The following is a 25,068-nucleotide window of genomic DNA, read 5'->3' as shown; positions in this document are numbered from 1 at the left end:
TCTATTTTTAGTGGCTGATATTCGAACGTCTAGTGCATCAATGCTTGACAGTTGGAACTGGATCGAAGGAGATTTTGTTTTGTGCCTTTAAGAGGAACTTTATTAATTTGTACTAACATATGATGTAGTAAAAATAGCCTTTTCAAATGGTACTAATAAATTTGTGAGAGTGGCCAAATTATCCAAGATAGTACTTTCTTATGAATGCTTTCCTCACTAGCTATTTTTCAATGGATACATATATTTTTTTACGACTTGACTGTATGAATATCCAGTGGATTTACCTGTTCATAAAATAATAGTATTTGCAAACTCCTTTATGTCTACTATATTTTTCAAGCAATATTTTCTTATAAAAATTATATTTAATATTCTCCGCGCAACGCGCGGGTACAGATACTAGTTATATAAAAAAGTAGGGTAAATGATAAAATAAAATTATTTAATAATAATAAAAGGTAAAATTGAGAGAAAAAGATAAGGTAACAACACGACCGCACCAAATCGATCGTTACATAAAGTGACACAGATTTAACGATACAAGATTATAAAATTTAAATAACAATCAAAATAAATATCTTATATAAAGTAATAATACAATACAATATAATGGGTAACAATCATACAAACAAGTTGTTATATACCGTAATAGTAAAATGTGACTTATAAAGTGCAATTACTATAACTCGTTCGAAATACAAATTATAAGTCGCATCGGTAAATGCGACCTATATGAAGGCGACTTCTACACATAAATTTTACAAATCGTAAGGGATTAGCGACTGAGAACAGAAAATGGAGAACTCAGCTCATAGATTGAGGCGAGAGAGGCTAGAGAGAGAGAGAGAGAGAGCAGAGCAGAGCGATGAGTGGAAAAGCATCGGCATTGTTCGCAGCTCGAAGAGTGGCGCAGAAGGATAGAGTTCGGATCCTCTATTGACTTTTCTTCTTTAATTTATGGAAAAAATTGCAAGTTGTGTCAAACTATCAAGGCAAGTGGACCCTAATCCTCGTGCTTTAATTTGATTTGTATGTCAATCAATTTCCTCATCTTTATTTCCCTTTAGCTTCCGCAATTCACTTGTCTTCTTGTCTTTTTAAAGTTGGCCAATGTATTCCTCAATGAGATGACATTGCAATAATGTGTATATTATACACCACATAAAAAGGGGAAAATTTTGGATAAGTTTTTCCTGAATAGAACAAAATTATTTAGAAGAAAGTAATTAAGTGTTCTCGATATATTAAACATTCTCTCATTCCAATTTCTGTGACATTATCTGTTGAAAAAAGAAGCTTTTATTTAGCCACACATATGTTTGAATTCTTGCAGTTGCCGTGAAGATTTGGGCAATAGAATGGCAATTGCTCTGTGAAGTTAATGCCAAGATACTTGTGGAATCTGTCAAGTCTAGAAGTTGAGAATTTTCAGCGTGATTGCTATGATAACAACAACAACAACATACCCAGTATATTCCCACATGTGGGGTCTGGATAGGGTAGTGTGTACGCAGACCTTAACCCTACCTAGTAAAGGTAGAGAGATTGTTTCCAATAGACCCTCGGTTCAGGGAGGAGAAGAAGAATAAGAAGAAGAGGGGAATAAAGAATAAGTAGTACCAAAATAGTAAGAACAGGAATATACAATAACTGAAACAAACTAAACAACATGATGTAATATAAATCTGAGAAATGGGAAAGTACATGCGTGTTACTAGTACTACTGGTAAGAAAGGGGGAAACTCTCAACTACTTACTAATCATCTACCCTAATCCTCGACCTCCACACCCTCAGCATGATTACTATGACATGGAATTGAATTTGATTCAGAAAAGCTTCTTAAAGAAATTTTAAAAGCAATATGGTTTGAAATTAGTAGGAGTATTATTTTTACATCCACTTATCTAATTAGAATACATTTAATTGAGGAGAAGGCGAAAATCCACCAAGAAGAAGTGAGAGAGAAACCTAGTATAGTTTTTCTTTTTATTGTTTCAAAAATTGCTAGTAGGTAGTCGAGAGTATTAGTGTTAGTATATTTTCAAAGAGAGACGTAGAAGTCAAAAAGAAATACTTTCAGTAACACTTATTCCAACAACACTGAAATGGATATCGTCGGAAGACTTGCAACAATTCAAGAATCAATTCAAGCCGTCGAAAACGAAAAAGAACAAAGGCAGCAAACCCTTTTGTTCTTTTCGTTTCGATTTCTTACTATCTTGTTGTTGTTACCGCTTGGTGCTATGGTTTTTTTTTTGTGAGCCGAAGGTCTGCGTACATATTACCCTCCCCAGACCCCACTTGTGGGATTGCACCGGGTTTGTTATTGTTGTTTCAAAAAGGAAATTTGAATTTTCTTTTTATCTGCTGGTTTATTAAGATTCTGCAATAGATAATGCATGCTATTGTTTAGGTTGTGGTCAGGGAAAAATTGGTGATATCTAAGCTTCACTAGAAAACAATAGGCTCCTGTTCACTTAGTTCTGAAGTCTAAACCATATGAAAGAGCATATATAAATGGAGTAAATTGGGCAACTACACAAATCAAGTTTCCAAATCCTTTTAAAGCAGCCAGTTTACAAGTGCATATTAACTGCATGGAGAAGCACATTTTCTTATTGATTCTTCTCTTTCTATGTCAATATTACTCCATTTTTATATCGGCTGCTTCCTCAAATGAAACAGACCAACAAGCTCTGCTAGCTTTCCAAAGTCTTGTTACAAGTCCTAGTCCTTTTCTGGCCAAGAACTGGACCAAGAATACTTCTTTTTGCTCTTGGTTTGGTGTCACTTGCAGTTCAAAAAGGCAAAGAGTTGTGGCCTTGACTCTTCCTAATTTGCAACTTCAAGGCACAATTTCCCCATCTTTGGCCAATTTGTCGTTTCTCAGAGAGCTCAATCTTAGGAACAACTTCTTCCATGGCAGCATACCTTATGACATTGGCCACTTGCCTCGCTTGCGAGTGATTGATATTCAAGACAATCAACTCCAAGGAAGTATTCCAACAAGTCTATTTCAACACCAAAAAGTTCAAACAATATCATTGGCTTTAAATAAACTCAGTGGTGAAATGTGGAAGGGGCCATGGTATGTACCAGAACTCAGAGTCTTAAATCTCTGGAACAATAGCTTCATAGGTATAATTCCTCCTTCTATTGGAAATTCTACAAAATTGATGAACTTAAGTTTGTCTGGGAATGGAATCAACGGCAACATTCCAAAGGAGATTGGTAATCTGAGCCAGCTTGCAGTGTTATCCTTGTTTGATAATCAATTAACAGGTTCCATTCCTGCAGCACTGTTTAATATCTCCTCATTAATTATCATATCTCTAGCAAGAAATAGCCTTTCTGGTCCTCTCTTGCTTGATGAAGGGAAGATTTTGTCAAATCTAGAGTTTTTAGGTGTATCTTACAACCAAATTTCTGGTCGCATTCCTTCCAACATTTGCCAACTTGCAGAGCTGAAAATTTTGTCCATATCTTTCAACAACATAAATGGAGAAATACCCAGAAATATTGGTTGTTTAGCCAATCTCGAGGAGTTCTATATTGGTTATAATCCAACAAGTGGGACTATTCCTGCATCATTGGGCAATATTTCGACTCTGCAAAATCTTAATGGTATGAACAATAGTCTACAGGGGCCAATTCCTCCAGAATTAGGGAAGCTATCCAATTTGAGGCAATTAAGCTTTGATCTAAATCATAATCTTATTGGTCAAATTCCAGATGCTATTTTCAATATATCTTCTTTGGAACTCGTTGGTTTCAGTTTCAACAACCTCTCGGGAAGAATTCCAGCCACTACAGGTCGTCGTCTTCCAAACCTTAGAGGAATTTACTTGTCATACAATCAGCTTGAAGGGGAAATTCCTCCGTATATCACAAATGCTTCCAAGCTTAACGCACTGGCGCTAGATATGAACCTTCTCACCGGCACTATTCCTACAAATTTGGGGAATCTTCGTGAGCTGCGAGGATTATTCCTATTTGGTAATCAACTTAACAATGAACCAAGTGAATATGAGCTACAATTCTTAAATTCATTGGTGTACTGTAGGATGTTGCGATCTCTAGCAGTGGGTTCCAATCTGTTGAATGGCATTCTGCCCAGTACTATTGGGAATCTTTCGTCTACTATTGAAATATTTCATATAGCAGATGCACACATCAATGGTCTCATCCCCAAAGGTATAGGCAACATGAGCGGACTAACGAAACTAAACTTTCAAGACAACAACTTGATTGGAAGTATTCCTTATGAGGTTGGTAGGCTTAAAAAACTCCAAGGGCTATTTTTAAGTAACAATAAATTACAGGGGCGTATTCTAGATGTAGTATGTGATTTATCTAATTTGGTTGTATTACATTTGCCTGAAAATGAGCTATCTGGGGTGATTCCAGAATGCATAGGAAATCTTAGCATGCTACAACAGCTTGATTTGGCGTCTAACAATTTTTTATCAAAGCTTCCTTTGAGCCTTTGGAAAATGAGTAGTCTTCTCACACTAAACATGTCACGAAGTTCCATACAAGGAGAAGTTCCACCAGATATTGGAGAACTGAAGGCCATTGTAGCAATAGATCTTTCTGGCAACCACTTTTCAGGCATGATACCAAGTAGAATAGGGGACCTCGAGAACATGCTGTATCTTTCCCTATCAAACAACTCCTTTTTGGGCTTAATTCCATTATCCTTTTCGAGCCTGATAAGCTTGGTATTCCTGGATTTGTCTTTAAATGCCTTGTCTGGTAGTATTCCTAAGTCATTGGAAAACCTATCACACCTTGCAAGTATCAATGTTTCATTTAATGATTTAGAAGGTGAAATACCCAGTGGTGGTGTGTTTGCAAATTCTACTTCACAATCTTTCCTAGGGAACAAAGGTCTATGTGGAATGCAAGTACTGGGGGTTTCTGCTTGCACAATCACTAATTCTGGACAACGATCAAGGTCTAAGAAGCTTGTGCTAAAAGTCGTTACTCCGGTGGTTATTTCATCTTTTATAATATTCTTGTTGGCTTCAATTTGGATAATGAAACGACAGAAGAAGAAAGGGAAGCCTAAAGATGTGGAAAAGGTACCGGAGATCAGGACTTATCAATTGGTTTCTTATCTCGAGATTCAACGAGCAACAAATAATTTTGATGGATCAAATTTAATTGGTGTGGGAAGTTCTGGTTCTGTGTACAAAGGCACATTATCTAGTGGAATTGTGGTGGCAATAAAGGTTCTGGATTTACAAAATGAGGAAGCATGCAAAAGGTTTGATACTGAATGTGAAGTGATGAGAAATGTTCGGCACAAAAATCTTGTCCCGGTGATTACTACTTGTTCTAGTGAATACATAAGAGCCTTTGTTCTGCAATATATGTCCAACGGAAGTCTTGATAATTGGTTGTACAAAGAAGATCACCACTTGAACCTTCATCAAAGAGTCACCATAATGCTTGATGTGGCTTTGGCAGTTGAATACCTACATCACGGTCATCACACCCCCATAGTACATTGTGACCTAAAGCCAGCCAACGTTCTTTTGGATGACGAAATGGTGGCATATGTTAGTGATTTTGGCATCTCCAAAATTTTGGCTGTAAGCAAGTCCATGGCTCATACCGAGACATTAGGCACTCTTGGTTATATTGCACCAGGTATACTAGTCTCGTTCTTTGATTTTCTCTTATTAAAATTAAGCCCTTCGAATTCTAGAACTAAATAAACAGCAAGTTCTTGTTAGTACAGAACTATTGTTATATTTGGAATGATTTATTCTATTTATTTTCATTCTTTTAAGAATATGGCTCGGAGGGAATAGTGTCCACTAGTGGTGATGTTTACAGCTATGGAATCATGTTGATGGAGGTTCTGGCGAAAAGAAGGCCAACAGATGAAGAGGTATTCAATGAAAATCTTGGCTTAAGGGAGTGGATAAAACGAGCATTTTCAGGGACAATGATGGAAGCTGTGGATGCCAATCTTTTTCTTGAGGAAGAACAGGTCAATTCTAAAAGTGAAATTTGCATAGCGTCCATGATACAATTGGCTTTGGACTGCACAAACGAAAGGCCAGAATCAAGGATAGCCATGAAAGATGTAGTCAAGAGGCTTCACAAAATCAAGAACACATTTTTGGCAACATAGAAGTTAGCATCTCTTAAGGTGGTGTGCTTTCTGAGCTGCAAGTTAATATGTTACTTTTTAGTTACCTGATATCTTTAATATAGTCGTCCGTACTACTTGGAGTCATGTACAGTTCTTAATTTTGAGTGTTGAATTCCCTCATGTTGTAAGTTTCATATTTGAGTGATTTTGAACCAGTTTTACCTCTTTTTAATAGTAATTGTGGTTTGAGTGCTTGAACCAGCATTAAATCAAGACATATTATGAAGGTGTTTAGCTGCTCTGTTTGGCTTTCTGTTTGCAAGCTTGGAAATATGTCTCCCACCTCTTATTGCCTCTAATTCTTATTTTTGATATATTAGTTTATTCCTTTCTATTCAATAATTTAATAAACTTTTTGTTAGTGGAAAAAAATAGTATTTGTGCATTATCTTTTGGGAAGGAATATTTAAATTCTCACATCCAAGTAATCAAGAAATCCCTTCAGCACTTGAGAACAAGGAGTTACTGTCCCAACAATATGAAGATGTTGCATTGGGAAACATATAAGATGAGTCCGGATACTCAAATTCAGAAAATAGAAACAATAATGCTTGATTCTTTGGGACATATAGAGGAACATCAGTTAGACCCAGATAGAACTTAAACTCAAATTTTTAATTGATCACCCTGTTTTTTCAGTATTTTATCAGTTTTCCATTGGGAAAGGTATTGATTATCCATTGTTTATATGCTGGTTAGGTGAATAAGGCATATTATATGAGTAAAATTGATAACTTAAATTTGGAATTTATTAACTGCAAATAGTCAAGTCAAGAGGTCGAGATATTCCACATCTATAATGTGTTGTATTTAAATTTGGAAAAACTTCTGAAAAGCATTTTTTAAATAGCCAATCCAAGGTTGTGGATACAAGCATATGCGTGAGTAATATGATAATAGCTTGCTTATACTAATTGTATTTAGTTTAATTTTAGTTCCTTCTAGTACGAGATAACACCTTATCTTCTGTTTTGTGGAAATAATCTAAGTTGAGTCAGCTGTTAATCAACTTTCTCATTCTGACCGTAAGTTAATTACTATCATTTGTATATGCTATTTATCCACTATCCTTTTCCATTCCTTACTTTCTTTCTTATTTTTTTCATTCTTGGTGCTCTATATAATGGAGTAAGTTAACTTTGGAAACCAAACAAATCTGTTTCCAAGTGCATATGGAGAAGCACATTTTCTTATTGATTCTTCTCTTTCTAGTTCAATACTACTCAGTTTTTATATCAGCTGCTCCTTCAAATGAGACAGACCAAGAAGCTCTTTTAGCTTTCCAAAATCTTGTTACAAGTCCAAGTCTCTTCCTGGCCAAGAACTGGACTAGCAATACTTCTTTTTGCTCGTGGTTCGGTGTCACGTGCAGTTCAAGAAGGCAAAGGGTTGTAGCCTTGACCCTTCCTAATTTGAAACTTCAAGGCACAATTTCTCCATCTTTGGCTAATTTGTCCTTTCTCAGAGAGCTCAATCTTGGGAACAACTTCTTCCATGGTGGCATTCCTTATGGCCTTGGCAACTTACCTCGCTTGCGAGTGATTGATATTCAAAACAATCAGCTCCAAGGAAGTATTCCAAGAAATCTTTTCCAACACCAGAGAGTTGAAAAAGTTTCTTTGGCTTTCAATGAACTCAATGGTGAAATGTGGAATGGGCCATGGTATGTACCAGAACTCAAAGTCTTGGATCTCATGAACAATAGCCTCACGGGTATGATCCCTCCTACTGTTGGAAACGCCACAAAATTGATGAACCTCAGTTTGTCTGGGAATAAAATCAGCGGCAACATTCCAAAGGAGATTGGTAATCTGAGCCAACTTGCAGTGTTGTCCTTGTACGATAATCAGTTAACAGGTTCCATTCCTGCAACAATGTTTAAAATCTCGTCGCTAATTGCAGCAGCTCTGGGAATCAATAGGCTTTCTGGTCCTCTCTTGCTTGATGAAGGGAATAGTTTGTCAAATCTGGAGGAGTTAAGTATATCTTACAATCTGATTTCCGGTTATATTCCTTCCAACATTTGTCAGCTCACAGAGCTCAGAATTTTGTCCATATCTTTCAACAACATAGCTGGAGAAATACCCAGAAATATTGGATGTTTAGCCAAGCTTGAGATGTTCTTTATTGGATTTAATAAAATAAATGGTGTTATTCCTACTTCATTGGGAAATATTACCGCTCTGCAATATCTTAGTTGTCCAAACAATCACATGGAGGGGCTAATTCCTCCAGAGTTAGGGAAACTATCAAACTTGAGGCTGTTATATTTTCAGGAAAATTATAATCTTACTGGCGAAATCCCAGAGGCTATTTTCAACATATCTTCTTTGGAGACTATTTTTTTCAGTTTCAACAAACTCTCGGGGAGAATTCCAGCCACTACAGGTCTTCATCTTCCGAACCTTCAAGAACTTTTCTTGGCACAAAATCAGCTCGAAGGGGAAATTCCTCCGTACATCACAAATGCTTCCAAGCTTGAGACATTAGAACTATCCGGGAACTATCTCAGAGGCAGTATTCCTACTAATTTGGGAAATTTTCGTGGGTTGAAAAATCTGCTGCTGTGGGGTAATCAACTTGTCAATGAACCAGGTGAACATGAGTTGCGATTCTTCAATTCTTTGGTGGACTGCAGAATGTTGCGATATCTATACGTCGGTTCCAATCCATTGAATGGTGTTCTGCCTGATGCTATTGGAAATCTTTCATCTACTATAGAAAATTTTCATATGTCAGATGCACACATCAACGGCCTCATTCCCACAGGTATAGGCAACATAAGCGGTCTATTAGGCCTAGACTTTGAAGAAAACAACTTGACGGGAAGTATTCCTTCTGAGGTTAGTAAGCTTACACAGCTCCAAGGGTTATTTCTCACTAAAAATAAATTACAAGGGCATATCGTAGAGGCAGTATGTCATTTATCTAATTTGGTTCGATTAACTCTGAATGATAATGAGCTCTTTGGGTTAATTCCAGAATGTATAGGGAATCTTAGCATGCTACAACAACTTTATGTGGATTCTAACAACTTTTCATCAAAGCTTCCTTTGAGCATTTGGAAGATGAGTAGACTTCTCTATCTAAACATATCAGAAAATTCTATAGAGGGAGAAGTTCCACCTGACATTGGAGAACTGAAAGCCATTGTAGAACTAGATTTTTCTAGTAACCACTTTTGGGGCATGATACCAAGCGAATGTGGAGAGCTCCAAAACTTGAAGTCTCTTAACCTATCGAACAATTCATTTTCAGGCCCAATTCCATTATCCTTTGCCAACTTGATAGGCTTGGAATTTTTGGATTTGTCTTTTAATGCCTTGTCAGGCACTATTCCTAAATCATTGGAAAAACTATCACACCTTATAAGTATCAATGTTTCATTCAATGATTTAGAAGGTGAAATACCCAGTGGTGGCGTATTTGCAAATTTCACTTCGCAATCTTTCCTAGGGAACAGTGGTCTATGTGGAATGCAAGTACTGGGGGTTCCTGCTTGCCCTATCACTAATTCTGGACGACAATCAAACTCTAAGAAGCTTCTGCTAAAAGTCGTTATTCCAGTGGTTATTTCATCTTTTCTAATGTTCCTGTTGGCTTCAATTTGGATAGGGAAACGACAGAAGAAAGGGAAGTCTAAAGATGTCGAAAAGGTACCGGAGATCAAAACTCATCAATTAGTTTCCTATCACGAGATTCAGCGAGCAACAAATAATTTTGATGGATCAAATTTAATTGGTGTGGGAAGTTCTGGTTCTGTGTACAAAGGGACATTATCCAGTGGAATTGTGGTGGCAATGAAGGTTCTGGATTTACAAAATGAGGAAGCATGCAAAAGGTTTGATACTGAATGTGAAGTAGTGAGAAATGTTCGGCACAGAAATCTCGTCACGGTTATCACTACTTGCTCTAGCGAACACATAAGAGCCTTCGTTCTGCAATATATGTCCAATGGAAGTCTTGATAATTGGTTGTACAGAGAAGAATGCCACTTGAACCTTCTTCAAAGAGTCACCATAATGCTTGATGTGGCAGTGGCAATTGAATATCTACATCATTTTCATGACACTCCGATAGTTCATTGCGACATAAAGCCAGCCAATGTTCTTTTGGATGAAGATATGGTGGCTCATGTTGGTGATTTTGGCATCTCTAAAATTTTAGCGGTAAGCAAATCCATGGCACACACCGAGACATTGGGCACTCTTGGTTACATTGCACCAGGTATACTTGTCTCTTTCTTTTCTCACTTATCATAAATCCTTTCTCTTTGACTTAGTCTTATCAAAATTAAGTACTTCCGGATTCTCTAAATAAATAAAAAGCAAGTACTTGTTACTACATAATTATTGTTATATCGGATGAGTAATTCTTTTTCATTTTCGTTCTTTTAAGAATATGGCTCGGAGGGAATAGTGTCCACTAGCGGTGATGTTTACAGCTATGGAATCATGTTGATGGAGGTTCTGGCAAAAAGAAGGCCAACAGATGAAGAGATATTTAATGAAAATCTTGGCTTAAGGGAGTGGATAAAACGAGCATTTTCAGGGACAATGATGGAAGCTGTGGATGCCAATCTTTTTCTTGAGGAAGAACAGGTCAATTCTAAAAGTGAAATTTGCATAGCGTCCATGATACAATTGGCTTTGGACTGCACAAACGAAAGGCCAGAATCAAGGATAGCCATGAAAGATGTAGTCAAGAGGCTTCACAAAATCAAGAACACATTTTTGGCAACATAGAAGTTAGCATCTCTTAAGGTGGTGTGCTTTCTGAGCTGCAAGTTAATATGCTGCTTTTTGTTTACCTGATTTCTTTAATATTTCTGAGCCGAGGGTCTATTGGGAACTACATCTCTACCTTCACTAGGTAGGGTAAGGCCTGCGTACACACTAACCTTCCCAGACCCTACTTGTGGAAATATACTGTGATTGTTGTTGTTGATTTCTTTAATATAGTCGTCCGTACTACTTTGGTGTCATGTACTGTTTGTACTTTTGAGTGTTGAATTCCCTCATGTTGTAAATTTCATATTTGAGTGGTTTTGAACCAGTTTTACCTCTTTTTAATAGTAATTATGGTTTGAATGCTTGAACCAGCATTAAATCGAGAAATATTATGAAGGTGTTTAGCTGCTCTGTTTGGCTTTCTGCTTGCAAGCTTGGAAATATCTTTTCCACCTCTTATCGCCTCTAATACTTATTTTTGATTCATTAGTTTATTCCTTTTTCCTCTCTAACCCTCCGGGTAGGGGTAAGGTCTGCGTTCATTCTACCCTCCCCAGACCCCACTGGTGGGATTATTTTAGGGTTGTTGTTGTTGCTGTAGTTTATTCCTTTTCATTCAATAATTTAATAACCTTTTTTTAACTCAATGTGTTAGCGGAAAAAATAATATTTGTGCATTATTTTTTGGGAGGGAATATTTAAATTCTCACATCAAAGTAATCAAGAAACCCCTTCAGCATGATTCTTTCTATAGGTAGAACTACTGTGAGTGGTCTAAACTTCCACCCTTATTTCTTTCTTCATATTGTAATGGGGAGCAAAGCCCGTTTTTTGCTCCCTCTATTGATATAAAAAAGGCACTTCTGCCGTCGTTTTAGTGACTCATAGGGCTTTCCTCTAGCTCAGTTTTTTTGGTTCTTGAGAATGGTCGCCATTTTTCCCAGGACCCCAATTATAGGATCTAATCCTCCACGGAAGTAAGAAATTTCGCATATTTTGATCAATTCAAGGTGAAAAATGGGGTTGCTCCTCGACAACAAGGAGTTACTGTCCCAACAATATGAAGATGTTGCATTGGGGAACATATAAGATGAGTCAGGATACTCAAATTTAGAGAGAAAAAAACAATAGTGCTTGATTCTTTAGGCAGTCACTTTAGCCGCAGAAGTGGAAATGCACTTAGAAAGGACATATAGAGGAACATCAGTTAGACCCAGTGATTCAATATTTTATTCACGTCTGTGCATAGAACTTAAACTCAAATTTTTAATCGATCACCCTATTTTTTAGTATTTTATCAGTTTTCCATTTGGAAAGTTAGGAGGAGGGATAGGTGTGAGGATGTTGCTATATTCCTAAGTTCAGGACAAAAATCTCAACAATCTTCTATTCTCCGTATTATAAATATTATGACAATTCAGATATACAAAGATTTTGGCCTGAGGCAGTGGATAAGACGAGCATTTCCCAGGACAATGATGGAAGTTGTGGATATCAATCTTTTTCAAGAGGAAGAACAGGCCAATTTCCAAAAGAAAAAGAACTTCGGTGCGCTAAGTTCCCGCTATGCGCGGGGCCCGGAGAAGGATTGTATCACAAGGGTCTATTGTACGCGGCATTATCCAGCATTTCTGCAAGAGACTGTTTCCACGGCTTGAACCCGTGACCTCCTAGTCACATGACAACAACTTTACCAGTTAAGCTAAAACTCCCCCTCCCAGCAGAGCTGCAGCCTGCAAGTTAATTTGTTGCTTTTTCTAAACCAAGTTTCTTAATGAAGTTGTCCCTACTACTTGTCCAGTACTTACTGTGTGTACTTGAGATTGTTGTATTCTTTCATGTTGTAATTTCATATCTAAATGGATCTAGATTTTATATTTGACGGGTTTAACTTTAGTATCGTTTTACCATGAATCCACTACACTTTTGAAATTATAGGTTCAAAATTATATTCTTTTTGAAATTTTAGTAATTTTCATATATTTCGTGGGATTTGAGCTGTGAGTTCACTTGTAGCGGTGCATACAATAATTATTATAATATTAGGAGTCTTTGAGCATGGGTGCACACACATATATTTAAGTAATTTTAAAGAAATATAACATTATTATAGTTTAATTAAGAAAAGAAGTATGAGTTCACGTGAACCCATACCTCTTAAGCTACATACGCCCCAGCTGAGGGTCTTCGGAAATAGCCTCTCTACCTCCACGGGATAAGAATAAGGTATGCATACACACTATCCTCCTCATACCTCACTTGTAAGATTATATTGGGTATGTTATTCTTGCTGTTTTCATGTTGCAGAAGAAATGGTTCATTAGCTGAACAATAATGAAAGATAGAGACCACTTGACATAGGTTCTTTCGGTTCCGAATTTAGCACGACACCTTTGAATGTTGGAATTATTTATCCAAAGGAAGAGGGATCAATTTCCACTAAATACTTTTTTTTTCCTTTCTTTAGTGATGCATTATGTTCTAGAAAATTCTAGATCCGCCTCTGCAGTCTGCGCGACACCTTGATCTCCATATTTCCCAGGATGCTTCTGTAGTAAACTATATTGCCAGATGTTTCTGAAAGACCTCTCTGTTTTCATAGTTTACATGTGCTATAAATCTTGTAGTAAACTATTTGTGTATAAGCAAGTAATTTACCGCACATAATCGCACCAAATCACTTTGTTACTTAATTAACATAAAAAGATCAAACCTGAGAGCAAAGTGGTTGTGCTTATTGCATTCATCTTTTCCTTTACTCTTCAGTATTAGCTCCTTTTTGTTTCCTGAAAACAAAATTAATTAAAATCTTAATAGGTTCTGCTTGTATTTGAAATCCATGAGATCTAAGTGTAAACATTTGTTCAATGTCCCTTTTTAGTTTCCCATCCGGTGTCCGATATCCGCATTGGGGCCCGGCTAAATCCGGATTCGCGCCGAGAAGTTCCACATTGGGAGATAAACGCTCCCTAACAAAAGCGATTCTATAACCAAGGCTCGAACCCGAAACCTCTGGCTTTAAATTTTTATTTGAAGTTGATTGCCTGAACATAGCAGAGTAGTCCAGACACTCCAGTATATTATTGAGATCTTGAAATGGACTGAGTGGAGAAGAAAAAGGTTCGTGCCATGGGACCAAACAATGTGGCCTAATAGTTAATAGTCGATAAAGCTGGAATCAAGATCGTGGAAGACCATGATCCGGATCCTAACAAAGGAAAAAAAATTTAGTGATTTCTTTTCTTTTGCCTAAATATTAATAAATAAAATTACTTTATCTGCATTGGTCATATATCCATACTTGCAAGGGCGGAGGCAGAAGCATTAGCGGAACCCAATAGATTTTGTTCAAATAGTACATCTATTAAGAAATTCATTAAATATGTAAAAATATTAAATTTTAGAACTCAATCATTAATACTTGAAGTCATCGTTATTAAATGCAAAACTCATAAAGTTGAAATTCTGGCTCCGCCCACTTGAGTTTTTGAACTCAAATATTGATGTAGGTGCTAATTAGAATAACAAGTTTCTCTGCAACAAAATTTTATATGAATGTACTTTGTGTCTTGCTGTTCACATGGGCTATCAAACAGCCAAAATTTTGAATATATCATTCTCACTTGTAGTTAATTTTTAAAATGCTATCCAGCACAAAGCTGAGCTGGATTGAGCTGCAAACAAAGTACAAATAATTGGAAGGATCCAAGAAATTTTTTTCAGTAGTAATTGGAGAATTATTGAAAACATCTAAGAACACCAACATCACCTAAATATCTATTCTAAGAGATCGATCTAAACCAAAAACACTTAACCCATCTTAATTTCAGTACCAAGGACGAGTAGATCATTTATGTCATGGAATTTTCACTTTTATCCCGTGCCAAATATTATTTATATTCGCTAGTCAAAAAATATATAAAATTTGTATAATTTTTGTATATAACATACAGAATTGATATATATATATTCGACTATTATTTTGAGAGCGACTATACAATATCATTTTCCCTTATGTTATCATTTTGTGTCTGGATTAGTTGATGGACCTCGGCCGACCCAAGAGCCATCTTCTATAATCTATAAGTGTTACTAAATAGTCGTAATAGTTTAATTATATTCCCTTATTGCCATCAGAAATTATATAGAGAGAATTGTTTGTTATTGTCGTTAGACTTGGTTGTCTAAATCTTTTACACCATCAACGCATAAACTTAAAGTTGATGTTTTCATTTTTTAAGTTGCCCACCTTCATATATGTGGTATTTGAGAAGGAATCAACCTGCTGCAAAGTATGGATTAAAACCTAGACCCACTTGACATTTAGAACTTAGGTACGCGAACTAAATTATCGTGGGATTATAATTCTTGTATTAATTTATATCACTTGAAATATGGAATAAAATAATCCCACATTTGATGGCATAAGATGTAGATTAAATTTATACCTTGTTTGGTTGGAGGTATAAATTTATCAATAAATTTATACCTCCAACCAAACAAGGTATAAATTTAATCCCACGTTTTATCCTACATCCTACCTAATGCCTCATACCAAACGACCCCTCAAAGAATTAATCAGTGCCAATTCTTTTCTTTTTTTACATTGTGTCAACCCATTCAATGCCCTTTTGTAAGGGTCAAAGGACAGCTTTAGATAACTGCAACTCTGCAAGTCAACCAAGCACAAGTTCACATTCAAAGGCGCTCCAAAATTCTGTATTCCCACATATCTGCATATTGGAGAAGACATCAACGACCCAAACAACAAAACTGGTAGCCAATGAAGCACTTGGGGGTCGTTTGGCAGGATTTATCAGAATAGTGTTGAATAAGGTGTATTAATAATGCATGAATTAGCAATGCAAGCATTAGTTATGCAGAGATTATTTCTTATCCACTATTTGATGTAGTATATTAAAAATTAAAATAAATTGCATAATTTTTAAGAAAATTAATTGTTTACAAAAATGCCCTTCATATTCTTTAGCTTTAAGGGACTTTAAGAACAATTTTGTCTTAAACAATGCTGATGCATGCATTAATAGCCTTGGTATTTGCTAATACCGTGGTTTTAGCGTATCTATAGTCAATTGATTGAGCTTATTCCCCATATTAATGGAATTTAGATTTCTGGCCTGTCCAGCCCTAAAAGCCACAAGAAGGGCGATAGACAGGGTTAACCCTAGAGATGTGATGTATTCTGAAATTAGTCCTCTAAGAGAGAGTAGATGCGAAGGTTCGGATCGAAGATCTTCGCGAGACAGGCCTGAGGGGCGGTGAGCGAGGTAGGATAAAATGGTATTTGAACCAGGGCGGGGGCCCTATGTAGTCTTATACATAGGATAATACCAAATAGGTTGTATAACTAATACTTGCATTAGTAATACATAGATTGAAAAAGTGTACAAAACAGGAGATTAGTAATACCAAAAGCTAATGCATGCATTATTTTCTCTAATGCATTCTACCAGATGACTTGTGGATTAAACTGTTCAGTTAAGAATCCTAACATTAGGTTTGCAAGTCACGTGAATCGAACTATAAAGTTTGGAAAAGGTGCAAGTGCCAGCTTTAATCATCAAGAAGAACGCTTTTAACATATCAATTCAAGTACTGGCTAGTATCACGTATTATTTTGCCTTTGGCAAAACAAAGTTTCTGAGTGCTGATGCTGGAAACACTTTCATATATTTACTAGAAGATAAAGAGCAGTCTATCAGAGTTTGGTACTAAAAAATCTCTAATACTGTTACCAGCATTAGCATTTGAAGTTTCAAATTTCAAACCCAAAATTCATCAGAGAATCTTGACTGAACCAGACATCTAGCCAATGAGATGTTGCCGCCCCGACAAAAAACTTTATTCAATGAACAAGGCAAGGGCCATGATGGGACTCCTTTTATTAGGTAAAATGACAGCACAATTGTGCACATTATGCACGGAAACATTTTAAAGTGGGGCAGATAGAAACCAGAAATCAACAGCCAGAGATTTGCCAACCAAGAAACAGAGCAAAAAGTTCTTCCCAAGGATTGTTACATAGATCTATCCTACACTAATTGTGAATACTACCAAATAACAAAAGAAAAAGTACAATTTGGACAGATGGGATGTTATTTGGTAGTACTATCTGAGGAGAGTATGTTAATGCAACATAAAGGATGTGTCTCAAGAAAATTCAATCTTGACTTGATACAAAGTCACTAAGCACATATCCATGTGAATACAAGATGGAGTAGGCAATCAAAATGCTGAATTAAAAGGGAGATCAAATCAGCAATTCCCCCATTCCTTAGAGAAAATGGAAATACAAAATGATAATTTGCTCCGTAAAAACAAGAATTCATTTCCACGAAAATAAGAGAGTTTCACCGGAGCATCCAAATACAAGGGAAATACTGCGGAAAAAAATAATCTTTGCTGAAAACAACAAATGGCAAGAAACAGTGCTTTTAGGTATTACAATTCAGGGAATTCAGAACTACACAAACAGCAAATTTCGATCAATGAGCAAAGTCCATAGGATTTCAATCCTAAGCAAAGAGGCTTCACTCACATTACTGCTGCTCCTCTGCTTTTGATGGTTCTTTGATCTCATCAGTTCCATCATCCTGAAGAAGAGAAGCCAACAAGATATGGATTAGCCGAACTATCAAAGAAGAACAAATAAATCAATCTCATAAACAAGAGAACACAATAACTTACCTGCATATCTGAGGTCCACAAAGTGAGGTTATCACGAAGAAGTTGCATAATCAAAGTGCTATCCTTGTAGGACTCCTCTCCCAGGGTGCCAAGCTCCGCAATAGCCTCATCAAATGCCTGTTAAACAGCCGAACAAACCATGAACATCAGTAAATAGATCCAAACATCTTTTTTTCTTTTAGAGAAGTCCTTTGAATGTTCTAAAATAAGAAATACAATAAATTAACTACCTGTTTGGCGAGATTACAAGCACGATCAGGAGAGTTCAATATCTCATAGTAAAACACTGAGAAATTGAGAGCTAGCCCCAATCGGATTGGATGTGTAGGGGCTAATTCACCATTAGCAATATCCTGAAAAGGATAGAAATATGTCAACTTCATGCTTCCACGATATAATACTACATTGTTTAGCACAATAAATTTTTCTCCTTTGATGACAACTTTCAATATATTTTACTCCATGTCCTAATTGACCTCACTCTCTTTCCTTTTTTAGTTTGTCCTAAAAAACTGCACCTTTTTACATTTAAAAGCAATTTAACTTCTCATTTCTACTAATGAGATGATTTATAGCTACAAATACTTATGACATGCTTTCGACCACAAGTTTCAAAGTCTTTCCTTCTTAAACATGTGCCTAGTCAAACAACATCACATAGAATGGAACTTAGGGAGTATAATGTTTAGCATAAGAAATCCTTTCCATTGACTATGTCATTTGATAAATTTCAATTATGGAGTATAAAAATTGTGATTTCTATGCAATTTCTAATTTTGAGACACAGACAACATCGCCATTCTTTTGCAGAACTGAAATTGTATCAGAATTTTCTCCAAAATTAGCAAAATGATACAGAATGAAACCCTAACCTGAGCCGACTTGTAAGCCGAAAGAGTATTCTCGGCGGCTTCTTTTCTCTCAGCTCCGGTTTTGAACTCAGCCAAGTACCTGTAATAATCTCCCTTCATTTTCAAATAGAAAACCTTAGAGTCACCAGTAGCAGCGGTGCCAATGAGTTTTGAATCGAGCAACTTAAGGATACCGTTACAGATCGAAGTCAATTCAGATTCGATCTTAGATCTGTAGGTTTTAATGGAGGCCACGTGATCTTCGTTACCGCGACTCTCCTCTTTCTGCTCAATCGATGAGATTATGCGCCACGACGCTCTCCTCGCTCCGATCACGTTTTTGTACGCGACGGAGAGGAGGTTGCGTTCCTCGATGGTGAGTTCGTCGTCGCCGGCGCCGACGACTTTCTCCATAAATTCTACCATCTCCTCGTAGCGTTCGGCTTGCTCAGCAAGCTTCGCCAGGTACACGTTCTCTTCGCGTGGCGATGCCATTGATGGTCTGTGTCCTAGAAAGAGAAAGGAAGAGTTTTAGAAAGAGAAAGTTGAGAGAATGCGGAAAGAGAGCAGTTTTGGGGGTTCTCCTCCTTCCCATTTTGGTTTTATTCATCTGTAAATGGGGAGATTTTGGCTTCGTGGGCCGGGCTTCCGGTTCGGAGTGCTTCATTTGGGCCTCCTAACAGGACCGAAAGATAAAAGGAAAAATAACACTTTATAGCCGCTGTAAAAATAAGAATAATTAATCAAAATAGTCGCTTATCCAGCCACATAAACTAAAAAGAGCCGATGGAGGTATAATATATGCATAATTTATGTATTATATATGTATAATTGTGTATAATTAATGTATAAACTATATATACGGCTAAAAAAAGTAAATAACGAATATGGCCGGCTATTTGTGTAAAGATCCTCATAAAAGGAATAATTACCTGTTGCATTATCTGTGGGAACTCAGTGCAGAGGTTCTTCATTCTATATGTTATATACAAAAATTATACTAATTTTATACACTTTTTCGGCTATCATATGTAAATAGTTTCTAGCGCTGGCTAAAAGTGATAATACCCAAAGATAAATTATGAGCCTAAAGCCTTTCTGGTAGTTTTGTTGCAAATGCTCCCAATATTGGGGAAAATTATGAAAATACATGGCTAGCCAGTTTTCGGACTGGTAATCGAAAAATAATCAGTAGTTGTAAAGTCATTAAAAAATAGCTATTGTTTCTAGCCGAAACACGAAAAGTTCCAGCATAATATGCTGGATTATGTAGATCCTATGTATAAACTTCTAGCATATTATGTTGGAACTCCAGCACATTATGAAATTCCAACATATTATGCTGAATCTCATATGTAAAAAATTCGAACTCCAGCATATTATGCTTAAATTTTTCAGATTTTTAAGAGTGTTTTTGTTTAAATTTTATCTTTACATGAAAAAACAGTTAAATTTGAATTACTTTTGAAATTGTGGCTATTTTTCAATTACCAGTTGTAAATCTTATTTCTGATTTTTTTTCCCCAAAAAAATTGGACTTATAGCCCTTTTTAGCACCCCTATTTAGAACATATCCACAAATTTCATAGTATTTAAAATTCATCAAATTTGCAATTAGAGATACTTGGTGAGTTCTAATTGGTAGGCCATTGTTTATCAAATGCTTACATCATTCAAAGATGGAGGTACTGTGTTTAGCAAAACGTTTTTCAGTTCTAAATTATGTTCTGTTCGGTGGTGTAGGCACTTATTTTAAGTCATGAGCTTGATAGTTAAGAGTGAAATACTTATAAAAGAACAAAGAAATTAACTAAGATATTTGGGAAAAAACTAAGGAAAATTCGAATTTCAAATCATGGGTATGAACTTTTGAGCTGCCAAATCCTTGCTTCAGACTCGTGGTATGAAGTTTTAAGTTTGAACTGCCATTTCATCGCTTTGGCAGTTTAAACTTCAAGTCCGAGGTCTGAATTTTGATTCTAAGGCGGCTAAACTTTAAATACTTTGTAAATTTTGATTGGAGTATATTTTAATTAAGTAGAAATGATGTCAGATGCCATTTTAAAAGGCTGCTATTTAGGAATTAGTCAGTACGCCATGAATTTTAGTTTTTCAGTTTAATGAATCGTCCTGAACTTAAGATTTTTAGCTTAAAATTTCAGGATAAAACAAGATTGGCTAATCTCTAAATAGCATCCCTGAGAATAGTTATATGGGCACTCGCTCCTTTAATTAAGGAATTTTTACCTCCTATAGTAAAAGTTAACACTTTGTTTATTTTAAATAAATACCATTTAAAAAAATTATATTCTATAGATACCTTTTAATGTTTATAGCAAAATATCTAATTTTGGTTACCTCATACCCCTAAGCCACTAAATACATTATTCAGTTACACTATTTTTCTTTCTCTCTCTACTTTAATACATGTCATTCTCTTCCCCCATTGATGACGCACTTCTCCGGTGAATGTTCTCTGTCCTTTTCACTCATAATAACAAAACCTCTAAGATTCACAAAATCAGAGGAGGATTTGGACGAGGACGAAGAGCAAAACTCGCCCTCTCTGTCCTTTTCCTCATAATAACAAAACCTCTCAGATTCATAACATCAGAGGAGGATTAGGACGAGGAAGAAGAGCAAAACTCGCCAATTCTATGTCGAAATTCGCTGAAACGCGTGATTCGTAAAATCAACAATCAGCGATCCATCTTTCATCGACAAGGCGTTTAAGAAAAACTCAAATCCACTTTTTGTGGTTGAATTTTTGTATATATTTTAATAATTTGTAGAGAAATTAGAGTGTAAGGATCTCAAAATATGGATAGTTTCATCAGTAAAATACAGAATTTGGATGCGTACCCGAAGATCAATGAGGATTTTTACATATATTTCAATGTATTTTCAACGTATCACGTTGTATTTTCATGTATTTCATTATCTTTTTTTTTCCATTGTAATTCAATGTATCTCGCTGTATTTCATGTATTTCATTGTATTCACTGTCTTTTTTTCACTGTATTTCAATGTATCCCGTTGTATTCTATATTTTTCATTGTATTCACTGTCTTGCTATATGCCATGAATGTATTCATATATTTTTTTTAATTAATATAATTTATGTATTCAGATGTATTATATAATTCTCTGAAGGTTGCTATGTTTTTGGGGTATTTTTCGGTTGATAATCTTTTTTATAACTGAAAATACAAAATTTGTGTTATAATTGAGTTTGTTGAGTTATATTAGGAGTCTATTATGTTAGTTGATTCACTTTCCATTTAAAAATAGTGTATTCCCCTATTTCACACCGTGAATACAGTCAAATATAATAATCCATCCAGCTGTAATCCCATGTTTCATGTCATGAATACAGTCAAATACACTCGAATACAACAACTGATTAACTGGACTTCCTTAATTTACGCCTATTTTTGCTACTGTATTCATGAATACAGTAGTTTAAATACATCTAATACATCTTATAATAACAGAAAACGTATCTACAATCCGTAATATAGCAAATAATATCTATAGATAGCTAATTACCACTAAAAGATAGTGTTTTATAAAAATTTCTCTTTAATTAACGGTCCTAAAAGCGACTGTTTGTGCACTTAGCCCAAATACTAGGACCAAACTTTAGGCCCACTGTTAAACAAGGCCCAACTTTTTCGGCCTAACTCCGATGAAATTCAGTTGTAAGTCCTCTTTCATGGTCAGAACACAGGTTTACAAATGCCTCTAATCGTAAATTACATTTAGTGGAGGCAATTTGAGACCAAACCTATTTGATCCGTCCAATTCATTCAAGTTTGGGTTGGTTATTGACACGCTCATTTATTGAAGGAATTTTTACCTATAGCAAAGGTTAACACCTTATTTATTTTAAATAAATACAATTTTAAAAAAATATATTCTATAGATACCTTTTAAGGTTTATAGCAAAATATTTAATTTTTGGTTACCTCCTAGCCCTAAGCCACTAAATACGCTAATCAACTACACTATTTTCTTTCTCTCTCTACTTTGATACATCCCATTCTCTTCCCCCATCCCATTAAAATTTTCGATCTCCTCCTCCTTCCACCGAATTTGTGCAAAGCCCACTTCAAAAATTACTGTATGTGTTTTGATTAAAAAAAAAATACCCACGGCTTCAGCAATGGAAAAAGTGCATAATCGGAATCGATCGCGGAGTAAGTCGGTGGCTGCTTCTTCCTCTTCTCTGTCTAGTTCGCTTGTCATTTCTCCTCCGTCGATATCCTCCATTGTAATAGGAGAATTGTTAGAGTATAGTTGCACTCGTGATGACGTTGAGGACAGAATTGACTGGGTCAGCAGGGGAAACAACCATAGCGAGGCAAGTGGTACTGCTTGAATTGGTACGGATCAAGAAGTTGTCTTGCGGCAGCGTATTTCCATGCCCGCAAACATCAGCGTAATTGTTGGAATTGTAATGGGGACTGTGTAGCAAGTGTCGAATCCGCCAAGGCTTGTTTGTCACTGTCGTTTTCCTTCCCATTCTCCTCCTAAACTCGTTCCTCACTGCTATAAGTTGGCTCCACTAGCCTCGTGAATACCGTCCCTGCCAATTGAAAAAATTGAGATATGGATGTTGTAGGATGATTTTCTGTTAATATATGTCAATGTATTTTCATGTATTTCATTGTATTCATTGTCTTTTTTTCATTGTAATTCAATGTATCTCGTTGTATTCCATGTATTTCATTGTATTCACTATTTTTTTTTCTCATTGTATTTCAATGTATCCCGCTGTATTCTATGTATTTCATTGTATTCACTATCTCGTTATATGCCATGAATGTATTCATAAGTTTTTTTAATTAATATAATTTATGTATTCATATGTATTAAATAATTTCTCTGAAGATTGTTATGTTTTGGGGGTATTTTTTGGTTGAGAATCTTTTTTATAACTGAAAATACAAAATTTGTGTATTATAATTGAGTTTGTTGAGTTATATTAGGAGTCTATTATGTTAATTGATTCACTTTCCCTTTTAAAAACAGTGTAATCCCCTATTTCAAAACGTGAATACAATCGAATACAATAATCTGTACAACTGTAATCCCATGTTTCACTCCATGAATACAGTCGAATACACTCGAATACAAGAACTGATTAGCTGGACTTCCCTGATTCACGCCTATTTTTGCTACTGTATTCATGAATACAATAACTTAAATACATCAAATACATCTTATAACCACATAAAAAGGTATCTATAATCCGTAATATAACAAATGGTATTTATAGATGGCTAATTACTAATAAAAGATAGTGATTTATGAAAATTTCTCTTTGTTGAACACATCCTATCTTGACCCAATTCATTTCAGCTCATCTAAAGTTGGGCTAAAAATTAGCCCAATTTGATTCATGAGTAACGTTGCTAAAATATCTTTAAAATATTTTTTTTTAATTTAATATATTATATATGATCATAACAAAAGAAAAAAGTCTTATTTGATAATTAAATATTCGACACCCCTATGATTTCCAATATTAGAGACAGAGTCAGAAATTAAAGTTTATAAATTAGGAATTTGACATCCAATTCATAGCTCATTTTAATTATCGAGTTCACAATTTAATATATAGGATATACGGAAAAGTTATTGGATTCGCGTGATCCTGTAAATTAATACTCTGCCCCTGTTCCATAAAAATATATTAACTTTGTATACTTGAAGCAGTCACAACAAGGAAGAAAAAACCAATCTGTATTTCCGTTTGTGTGAAATATTGCCGTGTTAGATAGGTTGTTTATGTGTTACGTACTTTCAAAATACACAGGGTCTAACATACGATGACTAAAGGTATTGTTTATTCAGAAATTTGAATGTTAGTTGATCTATAGGTTACATGTTCGAGCAGTGAAATCAGTCACTAACGCTTGCATTAGGATAAGTTGTCTACGTCATATTCACTGAGATGCGGGCCTTTCCTGAATCCTGCATAAACTCGAAATGTTATGAACATTGGGCTGTCTTTTTTTTAAGTTAGAAAATGTTAATCTATAGCATTGGATAACGTAACATCTAATTAGTTTAAAAAGAAAATTTGTGAATACTAGAATAGAACTTGTCCAAATAAAGTGAAATGTACGAAGAGGATTCATACAATTGGCTTCAAGTCTTGAACTAACATGGAATTGAGAATTAAATATTGTTGTGTTGCTGTCACGCAACCAAATTACACAGTACTATATTAACTGGTCCCCTTCTTCTTCCTTTTGATGAACAAACACTATAATCGAGCATACTGCCCTACCAAATTAAGGTTCTGCTATATATATATACACTCATGTTTTTGGGACTTTAAAATTGGAACCACTCCATGCATGCATTATTTCCCACTAACTAAACCGGAGAAATATTGTTAAAAATCAGTGGTCATTAGTTTCTTTGGTTAATGCAAGCTTCCAATACGTAATTTTCCCTCAATAGTCGCGTCTATCTAGTGCACCAGTGCCGGCCTTTTATCTTTTTCTTTTCAAATAGAAATATATATCATTGTTATGAAATAAAAGCAATTTAGTAAAACATGAACAAGAAATAAAGATAATTTAGTAAAACATAAACAAG

The 25,068-nt window shown here is 35.6% G+C and overlaps 3 protein-coding genes across 5 annotated transcripts; 2 read left to right on the top strand and 1 right to left on the bottom strand.

Moving 5' to 3' along the window:
* Window positions 1-676: 676 nt before the first annotated feature.
* LOC107794652 (uncharacterized) lies at window positions 677-7,514 on the top strand. 3 transcript variants are annotated; one of them, XM_075233550.1, is made up of 4 exons: window positions 677-992; window positions 1,334-5,656; window positions 5,800-6,164; window positions 7,380-7,514. In XM_075233550.1, exons 2-3 carry the CDS (start codon window positions 2,599-2,601, stop codon window positions 6,144-6,146), a joined length of 3,405 nt encoding a protein of 1,134 aa, XP_075089651.1. In that variant the 5' UTR covers window positions 677-992; window positions 1,334-2,598; the 3' UTR covers window positions 6,147-6,164; window positions 7,380-7,514. The 3 variants fall into 3 exon arrangements, with proteins under 3 accessions (XP_075089651.1, XP_075089650.1, XP_016472653.2); XM_075233549.1 differs by lacking the exon at window positions 7,380-7,514 and having other exon boundaries at window positions 678-992; window positions 5,800-6,403; XM_016617167.2 differs by lacking the exon at window positions 7,380-7,514 and having other exon boundaries at window positions 678-5,656; window positions 5,800-6,403.
* LOC107794653 (uncharacterized) lies at window positions 6,537-12,774 on the top strand. The gene is made up of 2 exons (XM_016617168.2): window positions 6,537-10,394; window positions 10,566-12,774. Exons 1-2 carry the CDS (start codon window positions 7,340-7,342, stop codon window positions 10,910-10,912), a joined length of 3,402 nt encoding a protein of 1,133 aa, XP_016472654.1. The 5' UTR covers window positions 6,537-7,339; the 3' UTR covers window positions 10,913-12,774.
* Window positions 12,775-17,224: 4,450 nt separating this feature from the next.
* LOC107794654 (14-3-3-like protein A) lies at window positions 17,225-19,012 on the bottom strand. The gene is given in 4 exon segments (NM_001325590.1): window positions 17,225-17,511; window positions 17,606-17,722; window positions 17,836-17,958; window positions 18,478-19,012. Coding segments are annotated over 4 exon segments (768 nt in total). The 5' UTR covers window positions 18,952-19,012; the 3' UTR covers window positions 17,225-17,457.
* Window positions 19,013-25,068: the final 6,056 nt, after the last annotated feature.

The sequence above is a fragment of the Nicotiana tabacum genome, chromosome 16, assembly GCF_000715075.1.
Source record: "Nicotiana tabacum cultivar K326 chromosome 16, ASM71507v2, whole genome shotgun sequence".
NCBI lineage: Eukaryota > Viridiplantae > Streptophyta > Magnoliopsida > Solanales > Solanaceae > Nicotiana > Nicotiana tabacum.
Note: the sequence above shows the minus strand (reverse complement) of the source record. Positions and strands in the feature narration are given on the sequence as shown.

Excerpts from the sequence above, each read along its gene's own strand:
- LOC107794652 (XM_075233550.1), top strand. The coding sequence starts at position 2,599 with ATGGAGAAGCACATTTTCTTATTGATTCTTCTCTTTCTATGTCAATAT. Across the intron at positions 5,657-5,799 it reads TCTTGGTTATATTGCACCAG|AATATGGCTCGGAGGGAATA; the intron begins GTATACTAGTCT and ends CATTCTTTTAAG.
- LOC107794653 (XM_016617168.2), top strand. The coding sequence starts at position 7,340 with ATGGAGAAGCACATTTTCTTATTGATTCTTCTCTTTCTAGTTCAATAC. Across the intron at positions 10,395-10,565 it reads TCTTGGTTACATTGCACCAG|AATATGGCTCGGAGGGAATA; the intron begins GTATACTTGTCT and ends CGTTCTTTTAAG.